This window comes from Sturnira hondurensis, unplaced genomic scaffold, assembly GCF_014824575.4.
Source record: "Sturnira hondurensis isolate 20B ecotype Veracruz unplaced genomic scaffold, ASM1482457v3 Scaffold0017436, whole genome shotgun sequence".
Taxonomy (NCBI): Eukaryota; Metazoa; Chordata; class Mammalia; order Chiroptera; family Phyllostomidae; genus Sturnira; species Sturnira hondurensis.
This window is the reverse complement of record NW_028090067.1, coordinates 3,004,041-3,023,752: the sequence shown is the minus strand read 5'-3', so window position 1 is coordinate 3,023,752 and position 19,712 is coordinate 3,004,041. Positions and strand designations below refer to the sequence as shown.

General features: G+C 45.6%; 1 protein-coding gene across 6 annotated transcripts in view; it reads right to left on the bottom strand.

Annotated features, from left to right (window-relative positions):
• The window catches only part of ANO2 (anoctamin 2), a 329,301-nt gene that overhangs the window by 236,124 nt on the left and 73,465 nt on the right, over positions 1-19,712 (bottom strand). For 3 of the 6 annotated variants that reach the window (XM_037068063.1, XM_037068065.1, XM_037068067.1), the window contains 2 exons: positions 15,586-15,684; positions 13,683-13,685 (listed from right to left, as the gene is read on the bottom strand). In XM_037068063.1, the coding sequence (XP_036923958.1) occupies positions 13,683-13,685; positions 15,586-15,684 (102 nt within the window). The remainder of the gene's footprint in view (positions 1-13,682; positions 13,686-15,585; positions 15,685-19,712) is intronic. The other 3 variants (XM_037068064.1, XM_037068066.1, XM_037068068.1) reach the window with 1 other exon arrangement.

Genomic DNA, 19,712 nt, shown 5'->3' with positions numbered 1-19,712 from the left:
CACATGGACATGAACTAAAGCGGGGAATGTGGGTGGGAGGTGGTGTGCAGGGTGGAGGGGAATGAAGGGGGAGAAATGGGTCAACTGTAATAGCATAATCAATAAAATATATCAGAAAAAACAAGGTGAAGGGATTAAGCAAAAACATTAAAATAATAAAATTAAAAAGTTGAACAAAAAAAAAAAACAAAAAAATGACATGATTGTTTCTGTGGTTTAAACATTTGTGCCCCTCCCCCCAAAAATTTATACAGTGAAATTCCAATCCCCATTGTGATGGTATAAGGAAGTGAGATCTTTGGAAGGTGATTAGGTCATGAGGGTGGAGCCCTCACGAATAAAAAAGACCCCACAGAACTCCCTAGCCCCTTCTACCCCATGAAGACTCAGCAAGAAGGCATCAGCTATGAACCGGGCAGAGGGCCCTCACCTGACCGTGCTGGCACCCTGATCTCAGACTTCCTGTTTCCAGAACTGTGAGGAAAAAAAATCTGTTGTTTGTAAGCCACCAGGTGTGTGGTATATTCTTATAGCAAGCAGCCTGAACAGACTAGGACAACAGCTTCCCTCCTACTGGACATCAGGAGTTCCCAGGAGATGGAAACAAACAAGGCGAGTCTGTGATTGCTCCAGCTCACTGCCTAGAGAGAGGTTCTGGGCCACGATGCAGGAAAGGGAAATGAGTGGAGGCCGGCAAACTCCCTGAGCTGCAGAGACAAACTAGAAGTCTGGGGAATCCAAAGCAACTATAGTCTGTAGGACAGCATGCCCAAGAGACAGAGAACTTCACAAAGAACCCAAGAGATCTGCAGAGGCTCCCCCTGAGAACTTGGCAGCACAGGCCTAAGAAAACTGCCCACGACCGAAAGGATTGGGAATAGCACCTATTCCCACCAGCCAGAATGGAAAAGCTCATTACTGCCAAGGTACTCACTCAATAGTGGAGGTAATTAGCCTGAGACTGGGCGCTGCTGCAGATCCACCTAGCACACCATAACAGAGAGGACTGGACTCAAAGGCTCTTAAAGTATTGTCCACATCTGACACACCACAGCTTTAACCATTTCATGGAAAACACTGCCTGCATGCCTGGTGCTGAGCATGGTGGCCGAGTGTACCAGGTGCACTGGTACAAAGATGTCAAAGTTGTCAAGAACAAAGATGCTGCTGCTGCCCTCCACAGACAGAACACTTGGCGATATATCCAGCCCTTCCACGGGCACCATTTCATCGGGGCCCACAAAAACTCTGCAAGGTGTGCCTGTCAGGTAGTATTAGCACTGCTATTTTACAGATGGGAACACTGAGACTTGGAGGGGCGAGGTAATCACCAGAGTTCATGGTGAAACCAGGCCTGGAACCCACGTTTCCTGACTCCCCATCCAGACTTTATCTTCAAACCTTTGAAACCTAGAAGGGCTCCATGGTCCCTCGAGAAGAAGCGGACCGGAGCTCCCTTTCAGCCCCCACCAAACCCAGCAGCCTGGGCTCCTCTCTTGTGTTCGTCGGGATCCAGGAAAGGCACACGATCCTCTCTATTATTATTAATACAATCAGCAGCAGCAACATCGTTATTACTGTTATTCTTGGACATCAGAGAATTATGAACATCCTCAGAAATGGCAAGACACATGTTAGCCAGCTGTTCCCCATTATGCCCTCCCTGGGTACACGATACGCCTTTCATGTGCTTAAAATCATAAATAATTTTTAAAGTATGTTGCTCTTATGTTTTATTCCAGGGCTCAAATGTGGTTCTCATAAAAGCTCACTTTGGCCTCATTGTCACAGTCTAAGAGGTTTACTGAGATTCCTTCTCTTCTTACTTCTTTTTTCCCCTTGTCTCGCTGTCTCTCCCCTCCAGAGGGGCACAGCAGTGTGGTCTGAGGACTGATTTGTTTTTCTTTTTTCTACATTGGAATCATGTCCCTTTCTGGGATGCAAGGAACCAAGCCTATAGGAACATATACATGTTACTGCCCTCATTTTACAGATAAAGAAACCGGGGCACAGAAAGGTTTGCTAACACTCCCAATGGCCCCAGAGGTCAAGAAGGAGGTATAACAACGAGGCATATAAGCAATATAATCTTGATCACCCATGAGTCACGTAGCTACAGTGACCTAGAGGGTCTCTCTCTCCAATTGGTAGGACAAGTCAGCAGGGAGAATACAGGCAGGCTGAAAGATGCGAGAGTGAGCCCAGCGGTGTATAGGTGTGCTGCTTACGCCTCACAGCCCAATAGGCATCAATTCAGATTGTCTGTCTCTTTGAATTTATTTGTGCTTTCCTCTGCTCCTCCAATCACTGAGTGACTGAGGGTCAATCTACCTCACTTTGAGAGGCTGAAGATTATCATCACACCCAGCTACTCATCTTTAATATCAAAAGGCTCATAGGCACATGGAAGTCCATAGTGTAGAAGGTGGCCCTGAGAGCCACCTGCTGGACCAGATGAAAGCCTGTGGACTAAAGAAGTTACAAAGAAGGAGCTAAAGATGCAGCAGAATTTGTCCACTGTCATCCCCGCTGCAGCCTGAGAGGGCAGAGGGAGGGACACATGCACACACACAAGCCGAGGAGGGGACCTCCAAGGAGGGGACCTGCACGTACAAGCACACTGACCCTTGCAAGTGAGTGTCAAGCTATTCACCAATTAAAGGCAAACAGCACTAAGCGCTGCTAAGATCAGCTGCATTCTAGAGCCTGAAGGCAGACTCTGTGCACACCAAGAGCAGGAGCTGATCAGTGTCTTCATCCCTGCCTGTGCCCACAGGTCAATTTCCTGTCTATAGCACTGCAGAATGTAGACAGTAACATAGTTACAAAATACGCATTCTCTGATGTCTAACTCTGCACTCATTTATGGTTTTTAATTCTGTTTCAGCAAGTCTTCTACACATGAATGAATGTTTGCTGACTATAAAACATGGGATAAAATCCAAACTATTTACATGGCTGACTGGGCCCCTACAAGCTGTGCCTCCTGCCTCCCCACAGCCTCAGCCCCCTCTGCCCACAGTCTCTCTGCTGCACGCCCACTGGCCTCCTCTCAGCTCCCCACCCAGGCCAGGGTTTTCCTACCTTGGGCTGCAGGACAGGTCCTTCCCTCTTCTAGACAACTCCTGCCCATCCCTCAGGCCTCAGTTCAAATGGCACCTTCCTTCACCCTGCCCCTGTTGCCACCTAAATTAGTTTCCTCCGGTGGGCTCTCCGTCCACTCCATTCTTTTTCTTCTGTGGGTGCCTCCCAGCTCATAACCAGCTAACTTCTCTAACTTCTGAATCCTCAGCACATCAAAGCCATGTGAAGCCAGGGCCTGCTACTGTCACCACTGAGTCACCAGCCCTCAGAGGAGTATCTCATACACAGTGGTACTCAATAAATAGTCATGGACGGATGAATGATGGGTGGGTGGGTGGACGGATGGGTGGGTGGACGGACGGATGGATGGATGGAAAATGTGAACTTCCAAAGGGCCGTGAACCCTTATACACAACCAAGCCCCATTCCAGCTACAATTAGATGCTTCAGACATGTTTTTTGCTAACTAAAGGGACTACTGAGGACCCAGGTCAGGTATGGCTACTATGGGGCATGTGACACTCTGCTGCCACTTCCCACGCTTGCATCATTCCTTCCCAAAGCCCTTGGATGGAGCCTCGGGACCCATGTCAGCATCACTCTCCAGCAAACTACCTCAACAGATTAGGACTGCTGTGGGTGACCAACTCTCTCACTCATTAACAAATACTGACTCAGTGCTTGCTCTATGCCAGGCCCTGTTCTAGGTCCTGCCAAAGCAGCCCAACAAAATACCTGCCCTCGTAGGGCTGCCAACATAGTGGGGATACAAACAACAAACAAAGACACAAACATGTGACTCAATATGGAGCAGCTGAGCAAAACACAAGAGAAAGGGATGGAGAGTCGAGGGGGAGCCTGCCTCACATGGGGGCCTGGGAGGCCTATCTGAGGAGGCGACATTTGAGCTGAGGCTCTGGGGAAGTGACGGGTATCTGGAGAGGGTCTTCAGGCAAGAGGAAGGACAAGCAAAAAGGCCCTGAGATGGAAACATGCTTGGCATTTTGCAGAAACAGAGAGGAGGCTGGTGCGCCTGGAGCAGAGTGAGCAAGTCGGGAAGTGGTGGGAAATCAATTTCTATACCAGAGGTGGCAGATACAGAATCTGGCATAGACACGGTCATTTCCGGCCCCTCTCTGACTAATAGCCCTTCAATGTCTATGGCAGAATCACATAACACCCTCAGGTTGGACCTTGCTCCAGCCCTGGGACAGACCTTGTCAATGGTCCCATCTGGCCTTTGTGCTCAGCTCCCCTTCTCCATGCTCTCATCCATCAGGTGCTGGGAAACATATACCAAGGGCTCTGGGTGGGGATGGTCAAGGTTGCTAGTTTGTAACATGTTCTGATTTCTATGTGTAAACATAGTAGCCCCCACTTTTATCTACAGATGATACGTTCCAAGTCCCCCAATGCATGTCTGAAACCACACAGGGTACCAAACCCTAGGTATACTCTGCTTTTTCTTATACATACTTACGGTCAAGTTTAATTTGTGAGTTAGACATGGTAAGAGATTAACAACAATAACTAATACTAAAACAGAACAACTATAATATATGTTATATGAATGTGTGTGTGTCTCTCTCACACACACACACATACACACACCACAAAATGGAGTACTAGTAACTGAGAAGACTAAGTAATTGATGGGCAGGGAGTTGTATGCAGGGCAGAGACACAAAGGGGTGATTTGTGTGCCGGGTGGGATGGAGCAGGGCAGCGTGAGATTTTATCACACTGCCCAGAACCATGTGCAATTTAAAACTTACAAACTGTGGAGAGCAGAACGGGGTAGGCAGCACTGCTGCGTGCCCGCCACACACAATTTCAAGGTATCAGTGGTGTAAGAGCCAGCTTCCAACACTCCTGAAAATGTAACAATCCTATCTTGAGAGCCATTATGAGCCGGCACATCTCCTTACCCAGCTCTCACTGGGTAAGGAGAGCTCTGCCCACGAGCCCCGAGTGCCAGAAGCTGACTGACCTGGCTGCTTCTCTGCCCCTCCCCTCCTGCTAGCCCTTTCCCATACACCCACGGGGCGGCCATGGCCAAGCTGGGCAACCAGGGAAAGCGACCACCTGTCCCTCATGACATGACACTCTGACACTCTTGACACTCTGGGTCTACCACTGTGTCCTGGCATGCTTATCAATCTTTCTTCACTCCCCAAAGCCACCCCCTTGGGTGATGAATTCAATGGTCAGCCTACCCACTGTCCTTTTTTCCTTAGCCCCACCAGGACTGGGTCCAGTATCTGGGTCCCAGCGAGCCCCAGCCTGGCCTCTGCTACCCCAGTGTAAATAGACATGAGTGAGGCTTTTAAAAAGAAAACCACCACTTCTATTTCAATACTTTTTTAAACATGAGTCTAAAAAGAACTTAATAAAAAAATCAAACTCAATTCCCATTACAGTTTCAGCTTCACTGTTGACGAAAGTGCCACCACATTCTCACACCCCCGGCTTCACCATGGTGTCCCCAGGCCCGTGTGCGTGTCCAGAACATGGCTGCGGGCCGACTCGGGCTCCGCGCTCAAACCGCAGCACGGAGGCGGCGCCAATGATTTTTCCTGATTTTTGAAGATGAGGAGAGTTACAGAAAACAAAAAGAAAAAAAGAAAAATTCAAAGTATTCTGCACTCTTTCCAGCCGATTTAAATAGCAATCAAAGAGCATGCACCAAAAAGCCCATAATACATCAAATATAAACCCAAATCCTCTCAGCTGTGCCTCTATTAAAAACAAATGTTTGGGAACAGGCAATGACAACAGGGGGAAGGCCCCACCTACAGCCAGCCTTATGGAAACAGCAAGAATTCTGGTTCACTTAAAAATTATTGATGATAACAACACAAGGAATCTGTCCTGCAAGCCATTCTGAGGGCTGAGTGCACAGTGACCCTCAGCCCACGACCTGGAGACTTGCTCTGCAAGTTCTCCGTCCTTAATAAAACTCATGGAATCTCTCCTGCTTTTTACTTTCTGGTCACCGGGGAGAATTCACTCAACTATCCAAATAGCACTAAATCGACACCTGATAAAAGGAGTTGCACTCTTTCTTTGGCAGTCAGGGTGAGGAGGCAAAAGAGGGTCTCTCCCGTTTGTGAGTTTTTGCGTGGAGCTGAAATCCCTGCTATCCTGCCGAGGATCACAGCCACCAGAAGATCCTAGGGCTGGGGCAACAGGAATTACTTGGCATCCAACAGTCGGGCCCTCTGGTATTTACCGAGTGTCTGCACTCGGGTACAGCACGCAGCACTGTACCAGAGTTTACAGGGAATAGGCAAGTAACATAAACTATAGTTTCTGCTCTTGGGGGATTGCGGTACATTTGGAGACACAAGAGTAGAGTGCCCAAAGCAGTTAAATAAAAACTAACAGGTAGGAAAACTACTGACTGTAAGTAGAGGTGACAACGGCTCAGCTAAATGTCGCCTCAGCTAGAGGAGGGGCTATGAGGACAGTGAGACGGGGGCCGGAGGGGCGGGGGTTGGGGGGGTCGGGCACAAAGGATGAGTGTCTTTACTGTTTCCTGTTTATCTACGGAGGATGGGGAGATGGCTCGTTCGAGGACCAGAGGCAGATATTTAAGGCATCTGAAAACGTCCAGTCCCTGGGAAGAGCAAAGTATTCTGCTTTTGACAAGAGGCTAAATCAGGGAGCTTGATGTCGGCTCCGCAGTAAGCACACTTTGGAGAAGGGCGGCCCAGCACGTGAAGGGCTCAGGGGAAACCGGTGCCTGGCCAGCCTCACGGTTCCAGGGCAGCCCGGGTGAGAGGCGGGCATCCACAGACTACACACACTCACTGCCTCGTCTGAAACCCAGCGTTGAAGACGTGAGGAGGGCAGCATCTTTGCCCTCAGATAGCGGAACGCAGTCACAGCGCATGACCCCAAGGATTCTCCGTCCCCAGCTCTCTCCGCTAACACCAGTGGCAGGGAGAGAATGAACACATTCTCAAATTGTCATTTGGCTTACATGTGAACCACAGCATTTTAAAGCCGTTACAGAGAATTTAGGTTCTAACCTCCTTACTTTGCAGATGAAAAGCTATAATCCAGGCCTGCTAAATAATTTAATGAGCTACTCGGTGACGTTGAAAAAATAAAAATCTGAGTGCGTTACCCGCGCCAGCCCAGGATAACTTAATCTAGGGCGGAGGTTCCCCAAGTACGCTCTGCAGACCACTGGTTCCCAGGATACCTGCTAATACACCATTAGCAACACACCGGTGTTCAGCAGGGAACAAGATGAACGAAACTGAACCACTTCCTTTATTGCAAGGCTTTTCAGAACTTTCAATTGGTCAGGTAAATTGTAATAATTAGAGTTTCTAGAGTTTGTTGCATTATGGAATCATGGGGGGTTTTGCTAAAACAAAAGACTATCATTCTACAGCTTATGCTTCGAGAAATTCTGTTCCAGACTAGGCTCTCTCTAGCCCTAGTTGTGGATTCTTAGGCAAAGTGGGATGGCAGAAGCATGACTTGGGAGCCAACAGCAATGACTTTGAGTCCTGGATCTAGTCCCTTCTGTGTGATCTTAGGTAAGTTTATTAACCTCTCTGAACTTCAGTTTACAAAATGGGACAAGGCTAGTACCTAGCCCACATGGTTATTGTGAGGATAAAAAACCAAAATAATGCTTATCAAGGAGCACAGCACATCGGAAGCATCAGCTACCTTCACAACAGTTTAATTATCTACTTATCAACTTATATCTTTGGCCACTAGTTTTTTCCTTATTTAAGGTATTTATTCTGTTTTGATTTACCTTGTTGAGAGTGGTCTTATGAACCTTTCTCTTTAAAGTATAAAATATAGGCAACCTTTACAATATGCTAACACGCTTCTTTTACAGATACCCTTCACTAAAGCAGAAGCTTTACCTTAATCAAACCAATAGTAATCTTTGGAAACAGAAGCAAAAATGAGAAAATAATTGTTTTCTTGTTGAGATAAACAAGCAGCTTTTCTTAGTCGCACCGGGTGTCCTTCCACCATCCGTGGGAAAGTGAGCTCTCCCAAGACTCTCCGATCTCATCAAAGTAGCAACGGAATGTGCAGTAGATATGACACGCCAAGGTCAAACAGGAGGACACCTGCACAAAGACTCCTGTAGACAACCCCAAAACCTAGCATCAAGAAGTCAACAAACCTATTTTCAGGCAACCTTAGAAGATGAAAAGTAGATTCTTGGGATAGAGAGCAAGCCAGCAAGCCTACCAGAGCCCCAGGTCTTGAATTGTCTGTTTCTTGCTCTTTGCCCAGAGGAAAAATGTATTCATTTCCTAGGGCTGCCGTGACAAATTACCACACACTGGGGGGGGTGGGGTCTTGAAACAGCATAAACTTACCCTATCACTGCGTGAAAGCCTCATGTCTAAAATAGGGGTGTTGGCAGGGCTGTGCCTCCTCCTACTGCTCTAAGGGTAAAAGCTTCCTTGCCTTTTCCAGCTGAGGAGGGCCCCAGGCATTCCTTAGCCTGAAGCTATCTCACGCCAATCTCGGCCTCTGTCTTCACAGGGAATTCTCCCTAGTGTGTTTGTGTATCTGAAAACTCTTTCTACATTTCTCTGAGGGTAGATTCATCAGATTTGGGTGCACCCTAAGTCCAAGATGACCTCTTCTTGAAATCCTTAGCTAATTATGTCTGCAAAGACCTTCCGCCCAATGATCCATAAGATCACACTCCCAAGTCCCAGGGTTGGGGTTTGGACATACATTTTTGGATGCCACCGTTCAACTTACCACAAAAAGGATCATGGGCCCTAAAAGTACAAGTCTTGCAATGGTTAATTTTATGTCTCAACTTGACTGGGACATGGGGTGCCCATGTATTCTGGGTGTGTCTGTGAGGGTGTTTTTGGATAAGATGAACATTTAAATGAGCAGACTGAGTAAAGCAGATTGCCCTCCCTAATGCGGTGGGCCTCGCCCAATCAGTCGAATGCCTAAATGGAACAAAAAGACTGACCCTCCCACTAGTAAAAAGGGGCCCCTCCTGACTGCCTGCTGAACTCGGATATTGATCTTTTCCTGCCTTTGGGCTCCAACTGAAACATCCGTTCTTGGTTCCTGAGCCTGCCAGCATTTGGACTGGAGCATTCACCACTGGCTCTCCTAGACTGGCAACTGCAAACCTGGAGACTTCTTAGCCTTTCAAATCACTTGGGCCAATTCCTTACCATACACATATTTAATACACGCATGTGCACATCCTGTTGGTTCAGTTTCTCTGGAGAACCCTGACTAATACAAGCCTCCAATCTGGACCGGGTCCCTGAAGTGGGTGGGCACCACGCACACGGAGGCTTTTCCTGTGGAACTTTTGCAAAAACCACAGTTATCAAATCAGAATCTCCAGAGACAGAAATGCACATCTGAAAATGACTTCCAATAATTAACAAAACTTAAGGGAATTAATATGTCCTTTTATGGAGCCATTCAGGCTAGTAAGTGTCAAGTTTCTTTGCTTTTTAACTGGAATTACATTAGTTCAGCAAGGTAACACCAATTTTCTCACATTGACCAGTGACAGTTATATGTGGTCTCAGAAAAAGAGAAGATAAATTATTGCTTAATATATGAAATTTAATAGATCAAAATATTTCAAAACATGAAGTGCATGGAGCGTTGAGGTATGATTGGTATTTCTGGTCTAATCTTTACCTTTGCATTAAGTTAGCACATCAGAAATTTACCTGTGTTACTCTGTAGTACACCCCTCTCTGAAATACAGTTCAACATTACATCCTCAGTTTGAATCCAGAATCAATTAAGAAGTGGTTATACAAAGAACATTCCAGCACCTTATATGAACTCATTGCTGAAATTATGTCCCCTGTATTATTCATGTCTTTTATATAACAATTACACTCTAACAACAGGAAAAATTCACTCCTCTGACAAAATAGATGCCATTTCTATAGTCTATGTGAGCCACAGCCCTTTCTGCCTTGACTACCAAGAAACTCAGAACAAAATCTGACTCACCTGCTTTACTCACCATTGCTTTTTATTTCAGTTTCCATCATTTCCCTACATTTACCTACTTCCTCCTCAATTACATACATGTGATTACATGTGTCTTTTTAAGTAATCCATTTGTATTTATGCTTTTGATTGTAATCCATCTCCGGCCCTGTTTTGAGAAATAAGCTAAGATATGAATCAACCCTAAATGCATGGGGGCAGAGCCAGGAGCAGAACTCAAGGTCTCCACCCATCACACCTGCTGCCTGTCCTTTGAAATGGGCGCCTTCAAGTTGTCCCTCCTGTACTGGGGGGCCTGCTGGCTTTCCCAGTGACTGCACTGCAGCCCTCGCACATGGAGCCATTACGTTTACAGACTCCCTAAGGACCCGCGCTGTAGAAAACAGAAATCCCCCAGCACGTAGTCCAAAGGCCATCTGTTCCCACCTCTCCACTGATTCCAGGTCTGGGCTTCTGGCTGCCTTGGCTGATGTAAGGGACTGGGCCTATCCACCCCCCTCCCCAACACTACAGGTGTTGGCTATGAGAGGAAATAGCAGGAAGGAGCAGCCCCAGTCTGGTGCCAACTGTGTTGCCCAACACATCATATATGAACAACAATACCAATGACAGTAACAATAGCACTTATCTTGTGTTGCATGTGCCTCTATGCTAGGCATCCTAAACATATCGTCACTGCTTCTAACAACATATCTCAATGACATTTATTACTCCTGGTTTAGAGATGAGGGGAGCTCTGAGCCTAGTTGCCAAAAAAAAGGTATGGCTTGCTGGAAGTTAACAGCATCTACTTGCATGGAAAGAACTCAAACGCTAAAGTCCTCACAGGCTCCTAGGGACAGCATGCATGACCCCTACGATATTACTCACTCTATTCATCATAGCTAGAAAAGCTTTGACAGATTGGACAGAAGTGATTTTCACCCATCCCAGACATGTAGTGGACTCTGGCTGGATTAGCATGGTTTTGCTGATAAAGATGGACTTGGTTATCTCCCCCTCAACCATTCCTGGCCTTGTCTCTGCTGCGGGCAGCACTTGGAGAATAAGAGAATGGTAAGAGGCGAGAAAGGTGGGTATTCACTCATATATATGAAATGAATGAGAAATAAACAGAGATGCTGAACACAATCTAGAAAGGCCACCTTGGTAATGAGCAGAGGCGAGAAAGCAGCCATTTCCACCCTTCCCAGGCTGCTCGGGGCCAAAGGCCAGGCCTTCCCACCCTCTTCCTGTGCATGAATGAGTGTCCCTCACAAATGCTGGCTCTTCTGTTGTTGTTTTTGGAAAACAAATGCTTCCTTCCAAGGTTCCCCCTCCCAGTTAATATCCGTGCTCAGGACTCTGAGTCCCTGGACGCATTATGACGGATTTGTCCAGGTTTGAGATCTTGATTTCATGATTTCCTCCCCATCTTCCTGATCTCTCCAGAGCCCACTGAGTTATAACACAAGGTTCCACAGGCCTGGAAGATGCTTCAGTGGCCCCATACCATGCCTCAGTCTTTCTCTATATTCTCTCTGCTGCCAGCATGTGGTTTCCTGCAAACGTGGTTTATTCTCATTGTAGTCACTTCCCAGGCCCATTTAAAAAGGAAAAAAATGCCCCTGGACCCAGCCCTTGCCCTCCATATACTTCCCTATCTCATTTTCCCTCCCATGCTCCTCTCTCATTTCAGGGACTAGGTTTAAGCCCCACCCCCAGCCTGGGATCAGGTCTCAGATTAATTTGTAAAAACATATGCATCCTACCCAGCATACCAAGTTATGTTTCCGGATTATGACACCCACTGTGAGGTCAATGACAAGCCACTGCGTTCTACGAATATAAAGAAGATCTGGGTCGCGTGACTGAATCCACAGAAGGATGTCAGAACTGTCCACCTGTGTCAAGTCTGGGCCCAGAAACCTTGGGGAAAATTTCTTTCTGTTACACCTGGAGTTTGGTAGGAGCCACCAACTGACTTCATTCTCCTGACTCCCTGGCCCACGGTATTTACAAGCAGAGTTTGTTCTGTGCTAACGAGTTGCTATTTGGCACACCATTTAATTGGTGTTTTGATGTCTGGGCACATGTGTGCTTCCTGTTATGCCTTTGACTCTAGCTCTCGGAGAGCGTGAATTATTTTTGTGCCCTTCAGCATCTCTCCAAAGACTCTCCTACTGTGGGATTTCCACCAGGGTTCCCTGCCTATTGGGTCAGCAGGGAAATTTATTGGGGGCCTAGAATATGCCTAAAAAGATTTGAGAACACAGACACAATAATGAACTCCTGTCTTTCTGTGGTACTGGTTAAGAATTAGATTCCTACAACAACCTTCTGAGAAAAATAGGGCAGGTGTTAGTATGCCCATATCACAGATGAGAAAACTGAAGCTCTCAAAGATGAGGTGACACCCCCACATCACACAACAATTAAGCACAGAATCAAGGCTGAAAGTCTGATCTTTTGAGGATTGTCTAGTGAAGCCCTTACCCCACTATGCCTGCAAAATAAATAGGAAGGAGGAGTGGGAAAAACCTAAGTGCCCATAACATAAGACTAGAGAAAGAAGATGTGGTGCATATTCAGGATGAAAAATTGTTCAGCCATGAGAAAGAAGGGCATCCTGCCATCTGCAACAACATGGGGGAAACCTGAGCCTATCACACTAAGTGAGATAAATCAGAGTAAGAAAAGGACTGTATGATACCACTTATGTGTGGACTCTAAAAATCTAAACTTTGTAAAGACAGAAAGTAAAACCTGTTTACCAGGGAATGGAGGCAAGGGAATAGGACAGAGGTTGTTCAAGGGTAAAACTCGCAACAAACAGTAAATGAACCCTAGAGATACAACACACAGTAGAGCGCATGTAGAATGTCCAATAATACTGCATTACAATCATCAAACTTGCTAAGAGGCTAGAAATTAATTATTCCAACAACTAAAAAGGAAAAATAATTATGTAACGTGATAAGGATGCTAATTATTGCTACAATGGCAATCATATTGCAATAGATAAATGTACCAAATTAACAGATTGTATACCTTGAATTTACACAAGGCTATGTGTCAAACATATATGAAGTATAAAAAATGCAAAAACATTTTAAGTGGAGGCAAACTCCAAGGTAGCTGTATTATACTATACCCTTGCCTTAATTGCCTCATCAACAAATTCAAGTGCAGGTACCACCTAAACTCTAGGTGGTAAGTTCCAGTCGGATAAGTGTTTGGGGGCATATAAACTCTGCGAGTGACAAGCTCTCCAAGGTCTGAGCTTATGAAAGGACAAGCAGAGACCAGAGGGACCAGAGACAGGCACTTCTCGGGGACTGGGTCTGGGAGTGAGGAAGAGAAGAAAGTGGTAGAGAAATGAGAGGTATGCAAGGGTGTTCCGAGAACAAAGGAAGGCAAGGAGGAGGCATCGGGAGAGAGGGGTGGAAGGGACAGGGGAGAAGGGCAGACAAGGCACAGCAGTGAAAGAAAGATGGGGAACACAGGCAAAGAGGGGTGAGTGGAAGAAAGACACACTTCTGTGTCCCCAGGTTTCCTGTTAAGGGGATCATTCTGGGGGACAGAGGCAGTCAGATGGGCATCAGAGTTTGGCTCACCTTCTTTCCATGGACCAGCCAGCAAAGATAAAAACATAGGAAGTAAGATATACATACAGTGAGATTAACAGAACATTAGAAACTCAGATAAATTAGAGAAAGGAGAAGAAATGTACATACTGAAGTTAGAAAGTCGACAGAAGAAAGAGAAACAGAGGGCTGGCTGAGTTAGGACACCATGGGAGAAAAGCAGAAGCGTGGGTCCGAGGCTAAGGCTTGGTCCTGTGGCCAGCAGACTGGGAGAACATCTGTGGAGCGGGAGCAAATACCCAGAACAGAGATGACACATTGCATCTCTGATTGAGGAGAGCAGTGACGGGAGTGAAAGGTTTAACACTAGGAAACAAAACACAGCAATACAAGAGAGAAAAGATCAGTGTGGTCCTTATGAAGCCTAAACACTCAGACATGTGACCTCAAAACATTTTATTAGCAGAAGTCTGTGGCTAATATCCACATCTGTGTTTGTTCATTGTTTACTAGTCTTGTGTCCACCTGCCATGGAGGTAGTATCCATCTGGATGAACCTGTAAAACACAGAGCCCCAGACTTTATCCTCCTTGAGGAAGGGATTTATAATGCCATCATACATGATGGTACTTGGTGAGTGAGTTTGGAAGGGGATGGTAAATCTGTTGGCAGTGAAGACAGTGTAAGCACAGCCAAAAAGCTCATCAGAATGGTGTTGCCGACTGTAAGGACACTAATGGTAGTGAAGATGGTGAAGAAGGCAGGTGACACAGTGGTACAGAAGGTAACAAAAAGGAGCTCTGTCATTGGTGGGGAAGTGGAACTTATGGTCGTTAGAATGATGAAGATGATCTCCACAGAGCTCGGTCACCTCTTGTGAAATGACAGTATGGATGGGGCGTGTATGACAAGGATACAGAGACGGAGACAAAGAAGCAGAGAGAGAGATAAAGAGACAGATCACCACAGATCACTCACGGTTAACCTCCAAAGCTAAACTAGATTATCAACTGCCCCAGGCCCCTTCCTAGAGACATCCCAAATGGCCAAAGCCAACCTCCACACATGTTCCCTAAAACGCCTAGTAGACAGAAAGAGAATGGTGAATCTGCGGCCTTGCTTTCTTTCTGAAGCTGATTTCTGGATTTTGTTTTACTAGAAGATCATCACCTAGGAATTCCCTGGGAAGATTTTTAAATTATACAAAGATTATATCTACAGAAAAGGATGCCCAAACCATCCAAACTGTGTGGCTCTCAACCCAGATACGGGTCACCACCTCCCGGGGATTTTTTTCACAATACTGATGCTAGAATCTCATTCCACCCCCCCACACAAAAACAACAACAACAACAACAAAAAACCAAGGTGGAACACTGGTATGAACATTTTGAAAATATTCCCAAATAATTTTGATCAACTCTTCTGATTAGCAGAGGTCTATTTTACAGACAGGGCAGGCGAAACCCACCAAACACAATGCTTAGAGGCAGAGTCAGAACAAAAACTTTCACAGCAAGGTTGCTGTGGGTTCCCCACATGCCACTGACCCAGTCAGCATGGCTGGCTGCCTGCTCTTATCGCTACATTCACTGTTAAAAAAAAAATGCCTGGCAGCGTTGGGACCCCAAGGAGAGGGAGAAAGAAGGTACAACGGGGAAATCAAGAAGCTGGATCAGCACCATGTTTGGCTTCGCGTGGAGCACATCCCAGGTGGACCTCCAAAGTGAGAGGGTTTCCAAACCCAGGCCTCGCCCCATCCTAACTCTCTTTCCTGTCCCACCCACATCATTGCCCTGTACTTAGGGTCCCTGGGGAGGTAAGTGTGACTTCAACTTCACAAAAGCCATGTCCCACCTCACCCTGTTCCCAAATTATTCACATACATCCAGCCCTCAAGAGGCCCCCAAACCCAGAAGAAACATATTCATACTTTCTTGGTGGGAACTTTGATCTTCAAGAACTCAGCCTCTCTGGCCAGCACCTGCCACGGGGCGTGTATCCGGACAAAGATGGATCCTTGGCTTTTACTCTGTAATGTACAAAGGAAGAAGAAACAGAAACGCTTATAGGAACATACCTTAAATTTCTGGCTCCCCAAACCAGAAGCCCCAAGCTGGTGTTTCTCCAAGTTCTGGGGTTTGTTCTCTTCAAACTTTACCAGGGACCAGTCTCCGCCTACCCATACCCCATCCAGAAACGTTCTCAGCCAAACCCACAGGGTAGTGTCCCCCAGGTGTAGTTCCTAGGGTTCGGTGGCCTCAGGGGAAGTTAAAACCACTGTGTTCACAGATTTGAAATGTGAGCAATTATGACTTTCATAAAAATCCTGTTAACTCTTTATAGCCGTTATTTGCTTTACCTCCGCCAGCATTCAGTGACAGCTGCCATTTGTCTCCATTCACTATTTTCACTGTTGCTAAGTTTATATTTTTGTTCTACTGTTGTGCTTGGTCATAGCCCCAAATCACAAAAGTGGTTCACCTAAGCCTAACAGTAATCATATAAATAATAATGTAAATAGTGCAACTCCAAATACTAACATGAGCATAAAGCATGAACAGGGCTCCAGTGTGCATATGGAATGTGAATGTAGGAGTATGTTCCAGGTCAAGTGATTCTGTGAGGATCACAACGAAAAGTAAGGAAAGGAAATACAGTGATGGGTATTTGAAAATTAGGTCTTTTTTTTTAAGTGCTTATTTATTCTTAGATAGAAGGGAAGGGAGGGAGAAAGAGAAGGAGAGAAACATCAATTTGTTGCTTCTCCTACGTGCCCCCACCAGGAATCCAACAGCGACCTTTCGCTTTGTGGGATGACGCCCAACCAACTGAGCCACACCGGTCAGGGCTGAAACTGAGGTCTCGTGACTCAACAATCCATCTGGCCCCGACTGCAGTGTCTTCTGTAAAAACGGGTCAGATTAGGACATGGAGCCATCAGTTTCTACTCACCTTCAAATAAAACCTCAACTTTTTTTCAGAACAAGAACACACAGGAAAAAATGCTTTCTGTAAACTGAATTGATTTTGTCCATAAAGAATGAAAGAAAGCAGAATAACTAGGAAAAATAGACAAAAGCCCTATCGTTTGTGAGAACTACCTGAAAAGTTCCCCATGAACACTGTGGCCACAGAGAAAGTAGAACACAACGCTAGCAAAATTCCTTCACCACAGGACTGTGGGAAATCACCTCGAACCTGTGCACCACAGCGGGAAGGTCCTGGTGTGCTGGCCAACATGCCACTAGGGTACAGCCTCTGAGGGGCAGGGTGGGAAGAGGGGACGTAGCAAGAGTCGGGCTTGCAGAGACGGGCTTGCAGCTTCTCGTTCCACTTACCCCCCAAGAACCCACACTACAGGAGGAGAGGAGGCTTTCATTAAATTACTGTGTATTTTGCGAAGCAGGATGCACAGAGACCAGCACTGGGACAGCACCAACTCTGTTCGGCAAAGATGCCACTGTTCACATAAAATCAGTGTTCCTTTTGACTATCATCCCCCAGCTTCATTCACAGAGACCAGTTGGTGGTCAACCACTCACCCTCTGGTCTTTGTTCGGTGTTGAAGATAATAGTGGAAGCCATCCACACACAGCCTCTGACCATCTGTCTGCCTTTCCAGTGTGCCAGGTGGAGAATTAAGTGACAAGACTGTTTTCTCCACTGACTATAATGGTGTTCACATATGTTTTTGAAATGATGTAAAAATAAAAAGGCATTTTATAATGTTCATAGCATAAATGAAGACTACTCCTATGATTTTTTAAAGATTTTATTTACTTATTTTTAGAGAGAGGGGAGGGGGAAGGAGGAAGAAAGGGAGAGAAACATCAATGTGTGGTTGCCTCTTGAGCGCCCCCTACTGTGGACCTGGCCCACAGCACAGGCATGTGCTCTGACTGGGAATCTAAACAGGGACCCTTTGGTTTGCAGGCCTGCGTTCAACCCACTGACCCACACCAGCCAGGGGTACTTCTGTGATTTTGAGTGGTGGCTGTACAACATATTCAGTAATTCAAACATCCAGAACCTGTCCCTTCTTTGGGAATAAAAGAATTGATGATTGACAAGGGAAAAGAATAAAAAAGAAGTCAGGATTCTGCAAAAATATTGAACTGTGATATGAAAGTTGGGGCTGGTCTAGAGTTTACAAATACCTGCAAACAATAACAATAACCACGGTGCTTATTTCCTGAGCATCTATCATGTGTCAGGACAGAGTCAGGAGGTCGTGTGTTTTCGAGCACAGAACAGTCACACACGTGCTGTGAAGCAGGGACTGTCACCACCTCTTCTTAACAACTGAGGAAATCGAGGCAGGAAATATTTAAACAACTTGTCCACAGTTACATAGTATGACAAAAACAAGTATTTTAATCCCGGCCGGCAATGCTCCGTCTGATGATTTCCTCCTCCCATCAAAGACAGGTGTGACAGGCGAGCGAGCACGGTTGAAAACCACATCCAAGGCCTGAAGCAGGACATAAAGGCATGCTCTTTTGACTAAAATTGAATCATATAAAGAAGCTACAAGGCAGCCCTAAGATGAAATAACCATCCAGCCGCCAGGTGGACATAGTTGTGGCCAAACCCTGGAAGTGGCTTTCAGTGCGGAAATCTCCCCAACTTCTCTGTCCGTCTACGGTTGCAATATCCAGAACTACTAGACAGAGTCATTGATCACTTGCTGCCACTTCCAACTGTAATTTGAGATTTTCTAATTTAGTGAAAATAAGAAGTAAAAAGGCATCTCTAAAGCTGACCTAGGGCCCAGCCCTTCATTTTGGCCCAAGAAACAATGTTTTGGGTGAAAGATTGCAAATAGTGTCATCCCTCTAAGATGAAATCAACACTTTTATTGATTTTAATATATTTTGTTTTGTCTTTTTTAAAAATTTTACATAGAATTAGAGGCTCAAGGGTGTACCAAATGTCCATTAAGTGGCTAAAGATGTTCAAAGTTTGAGATAGGACTGGAAGGGCCAGGGTCACATCCCATGGCCTTGGTGGCAGAACGCTAGCTGTCCCCTGACAGTCATCCTCCTTTTCTTGATTCGTGAAATAAGCACATGGCATCTAGAATTGAGACTTTATCTCCTTTGTAGTTAGGTGTAACCATAACACTAATTTTTGACCAATATGGTGTAAGGGGAAGTGATGTAAAGCACTTTCTGGCCACCCTCTTCAGAGACAGTAAGTAGATGGCTTTTGCCCCTTCATCTTCTTTGCTACCCCTGATCTACTGCCTAGCACATGGATATAAGGATCTTAGACCTGAAGATCAAAATCAAGGCCAGGAATAGGAAGGTATCAAGAGTCCTGATTCTATGAACTGTCACAGCAGCCCTCGGCTATCTTCTGGATTTTTATGTGGAATATAAAGTTCTACCTTAGTTAGTTAGCCATTGTGAATTTAAGAGGCTTTATCATTTGCAGCCCAACCTTATACTAATGCAACATCGTTCCCAATGTGGGGGCATTAGTTGCCTCTAGCAAAGCATGCTTCCTCTCCATTCTCCTCAAACAGAAATTGTTTCAAGTGAAAATAAAACCTAGAGTGCAGTTTTGTGGTACTAACATCTAGTCATCGTGTTCCTTTTATGCCATGCCATATTATTACTTTCTCCTAAAAAGAAAAACTTGAGAGCTAATGTGAAATATTAGCTGGTGTGACTGGCTATGTTTCCTGAAGAAAAAACAAAAATTCCTGAATAGAATCATCAACAAATGCAGACGCCCTTTTCACTAACCCAAGAATCTAACATTAGAAGTTAACAGAGATTGAGCTAAAAAATAACAAGAAGAAGAAAAGGAAGATGAAGGAAAAGGAGAAGCAGAAAGAGAAAAAGGAAGAAAAGTTCATTGCTCTCTAGGCCCAACAGACTTTCATTCTGCCCTGTATCTGGATTCTTTGAGGCACAGTAGGGGGTAGAAAGAGTGGGCTTCAGATTCAAACAGAGTAAGATTTGAATCCTGGATTTTGTAGCCATGGGGCATCGGGCAAGTTGCTTATCCAAGAATGTCTGTTTTTTCATTGGAATGAGGAAGATGAGATAC